This window comes from Lycium ferocissimum, chromosome 4 (assembly GCF_029784015.1).
Source record: "Lycium ferocissimum isolate CSIRO_LF1 chromosome 4, AGI_CSIRO_Lferr_CH_V1, whole genome shotgun sequence".
Classification (NCBI taxonomy): domain Eukaryota; kingdom Viridiplantae; phylum Streptophyta; class Magnoliopsida; order Solanales; family Solanaceae; genus Lycium; species Lycium ferocissimum.
The window spans coordinates 12443891-12448120 of record NC_081345.1 but is presented as its reverse complement, the minus strand read 5'-3'; the positions used below and the strand labels follow the sequence as shown (position 1 = coordinate 12448120).

The 4230-nt window shown below is 36.5% G+C and overlaps 1 protein-coding gene across 1 annotated transcript; it reads right to left on the bottom strand.

The window, feature by feature from the left end:
* Positions 1–948: 948 nt before the first annotated feature.
* On the bottom strand, positions 949–2013 carry LOC132053750 (uncharacterized). The gene has a single exon (XM_059445855.1). The coding sequence runs from the start codon at positions 2011–2013 to the stop codon at positions 949–951; it is 1065 nt and encodes a 354-aa protein (XP_059301838.1).
* Positions 2014–4230: the final 2217 nt, after the last annotated feature.

The window sequence follows — 4230 nt, the reverse complement described above, 5'->3', positions numbered from 1 at the left end:
TCTTTAGAGGTATTACACATTTTCACTCTTTTTTTTTATCCACAATCCCTTATACTTATTTTTTACCAATACTTTTTACAATTATTTTGTTCCTTATTCTTTTGATAGGATATTCATTAAACAAACACTCTTTTTAACTAAACGGTAGAAACAAGTCAAATAAACTTCACTTTTTTGAATAATTTCGTTATATAAAATCTTTACACCAATGAATATTCGTAAATTATTTTTACATTCTTTATGCACTAATATACCTAGTTATACAATTCTTTATACATTTTAGGTTTGGCGTACACTCTTTTACACTTGAACTATGTTCTTTATATGTTTAATATACATACATTCTTTTAATATACATAGACGCACATTACATAGACGCACATTCTTTATATCCTTGATATATTTATTTTTTACATAGTCTCACATTTTTTTTTTTATATTCTTAATATAGTTACACATTCTTTACACTAACATATATATATACACTCTTTGTACTAACAGGTATACTTTTATACTTACGAGGTACATTCTCTTTATACTCTTTTATATATTCTTTTTTACTATACATTCTTTATGAATACTTGATATAAATACATTTTTATACATTGTATATACTTAGTATATTATCACCTAGTGTAGCTTTTCATGAAGTCATAACATTTTGAAAACAGGTAATAATAATGATAAACAGATAGATAATCCCCCTCTAGTGTTCAGTTAAACTAAGTCTAAGTATTGTCTTTGGGCGAGCTCGAGGGATGCTTAATACTTTCCTCTCGGGGTAAATAAAACCCTTATCTAGAATCTCATAATTTTCGTGGACTAAAATGGAGTAGACACACAAATACATATAGGTTTCCTGATTTTTCCTAAAAAATAAAGTGGCGACTCTAACGCTTTTAAAACCAGTTAGAAGAACCGGGAAGTTGCAAACTATCTTGGACCCATTCAAAATAGGGCGTAACAATTATCCTCAACTTCTTGCTTCTTGCATAGCACACAGTGTGCATCATCACATTGGAATCCCATTCCCAGCATTCTATCTTTAGTCAGCAGCCTTTTCTGATAAGCTAACCATAGGATAAACCTATGCTTAGGCAGTAGTATTTTACTCCAAATAAGATCATAGGAACCCATGCTAGCACCTTGTCCTAAAATATCCAAGTAACTCTGATTTACTGAGTACTTTCCAATTGTGGTCAATATGCAGGTGCCATTATTGTAACATTGCTGCATACCTAATTTGATCTTGTTAGGGTTCTTCCAGTACCAACTACTGCTACTAGGTGGGACATGAGTGCAGAAATCATCATTTTGCTTCATATATATTCCATATATCCACTTGACCCATAAGAGTTCTTTGTTATTGACCAACAACCATATAACTTTCCCCACAAATGCCAAGTTCCATTTCTTACTGCTTTTTATGTTGAGACCCCCTTCCTTTTTTGGTTTGCACACTGTTTCCCAAGATACTAGTGCCATTTTCTTGTCCTTCTCATTATTGCCCCAAAGAAAGTCTCTGCATTTCTTGTCTACATTCTTTAATACACTCTGTGGTAGTATAAAGACAGCTCCCCAGAAATTATGTAAAGAAAATAGTATTGAGGTTATGACTTGTAACTTTCCTGCATAGGACAAATGCCTAGCTAAGACTGCTCTGATCTTTTTAGTGATCTTCAACACAAGTTGGTGGCAATCCAATTTGTTCCACTTCTTTGGTGATAGAGGCAAACCTAGGTACTTCACGGGAAAGGTACCTATCTTAAATCTAGTTATTTCCAAGAGCTTGTTCTCTGTTTCCTCCTCCACACCTGCCACATAAATGCTAGATTTATCTGAGTTAGCATTTAGACTTGTGACATCTAAAAAATGTCTTAAAGCTTCCATAATTCTTAGTACAGATAACTCTTCCCCTTTGCAGAAGATCATTAAGTCATCTGCAATAGTTAAGTGAGTGAGTTTCACATCCTTGCACATAGGATGGTACCTTAAATCTGTTAGTTGGCTCATTTGCTTCAATACTCTACTCAAGTACTCCATAGCCATAACAAATAATAGTGGGGACAAAGGGTCCCCTTGTCTTTGTCCCCTTCTCCCTTCAAAATATCCACAATGGCGTCCCCATTAACTTTAATAGAGAAACTTGCAGTAGTAACACAAGTCAAAACCAGCTGAATGAATTTCTGAGAAAAGCCATAACCCTCCAACATTTCTCTGATGAATTCCCATCTAACCATGTCATAGGCCTTTCTTAAATCTATTTTCATCAAGCACCTAGCAGAAGTTTTCCTATTGTAGTGCCTAAGTAGGTCATGGCACATTAATACATTATGCACAAGTGATCTGCCCTTTCAAAATTTGCTCGTGTATCATTCACTAACAATGCACATCTTTTGTTACAAGTCTAGTACAAAGCAATTTGGAGATACATTTATATATCACATTACAACATGATATAGGCCTAAATTGACTTGCATTTGTAGGGTTGCTTACCTTTGGGATTAAGGAAATGATTGTAGCATTCCATTTCAATAACTTCCCAGTTCTGAGGAATTCCTGTATAGCATCACACACCTCTTCTCCCACCACACTCAGCATTTGAAGAACCCCTTTGCCATAGCCATCTACCGGCTCTTGTTCACACTTATGCCAAACATGGCATCTTTGATCTCTTTATTAGAGAAAGGTTGTACATCTTATATTGCTGTGTCACTTGCAATTTTGGCCCCTAGTTGAAAAACCCAGGATAAGCTGGACATCTTAAGCCTCCTGTTTTACCTAGTAGTTGTTTATAGTATTTGACAAACACCTCAGCTATCCTAGTAGGATCACTTTGCATTTGATTGTTCTCATCCTGAACACACAAATTCAGCTAGTTTCTTCTGTTTCAGGATGGAGAAGAAATATCTAGTGTTTGTGTCTCCCATTCTTATCCAAGTTGCCTTGCTCCTTTGGATAAAAAACTCTTCAACCAGTTTTGTTAACTTCCTGTATTTGATCCTTAGCCTTTTCTCCCGTACTTCCAAGGCTGTCTCAAGAGGAGATTTTTGTAACTCCTCTTGACTCTTTAACGGTGCTGCTCTATCATCTTTTGCTTCATTAACAATGTTTCTAAATTTTTGGTAGTGTAGCTGTTTCAACTTTTTCTTCATCATCTTAAGCCTCCTGACAATTTGAAACATCTTGTATCCCCTTACTTGGTAGCTCCATCCCTCTTCTATTATGGTATTAAAATCAGGATGTTTACTCCATATGTTGTAATATTTGAATGACTTCTTCTGTTTATTGCCTTATTGTAGTGCTCTGACCACTAAGGGATAATGATCACTTATTGTTTCAGGCAACACACTTGTGGTGCATGGTGGCATTATGTCCAACCATTCACCATTCACAAATACCCAGTCTATCTTAGAGAAGATTCTGTTATCCTGCTGGTCATTCTAAGTATATTTGCACCCAGAGTTAGGAGCTCCACTAATCCACATTTATCCAGACATGTTTGGAAATCAGTCACCTCATCAAATGTCACTCGGTTACCCCCTAGTCTGTCTTCATCATGCAGTATAGAGTTAAAGTCACCGAGTACCACCCATGGCCATGCCCCCAAATTCTGTAGTTCCATGAATTTCCACAACTCTTTCCTTTCTTCCTTCATATTGAAACCATAGACAAAAGTTGCAACAAACTTAATTTGTCCAGACTTACTAGTTATCAGACAAGTCATAGCTTGGCCTATCTCACTTTTTTTTTCCACCTCAAACCAATATGCTCTCCATGCTACAAGTATCCTCCCATTGTAGTGTGATTCATGGTTACTCAGATACTTCCAACCTCCAAACAACCCTGCTACTACAGACTCTACTTTATTAATTACTTTTTACTCTAGTTTCTACTAAACATACTAATCCCAGCTCTAATTTATTGTAGAGGAGCTTGACCTCCTGCTGCTTATTCCGACCATTTAGGCCTCTCACATTCCAAGTCATGAACCCAATCATCCCCAAGAGGACACAAAGCACATCCCTCTCCATTTCCTATATTTCCTTTGCTTGACTCCCCTACTCCTTTCTCCAGCTGCTGGAATGATTTAACCACTTGCACTTGATTGCCTTGGTTCTGTGAGTTAGTGTTCTATATTCCCCCCCTTCCTCTAGCACAGGCACCTCTAGTGTTTCCCCTGTATTTGTATGGTTGCCAATTTGTACCACCTTGTTGTTCTTTCCATTC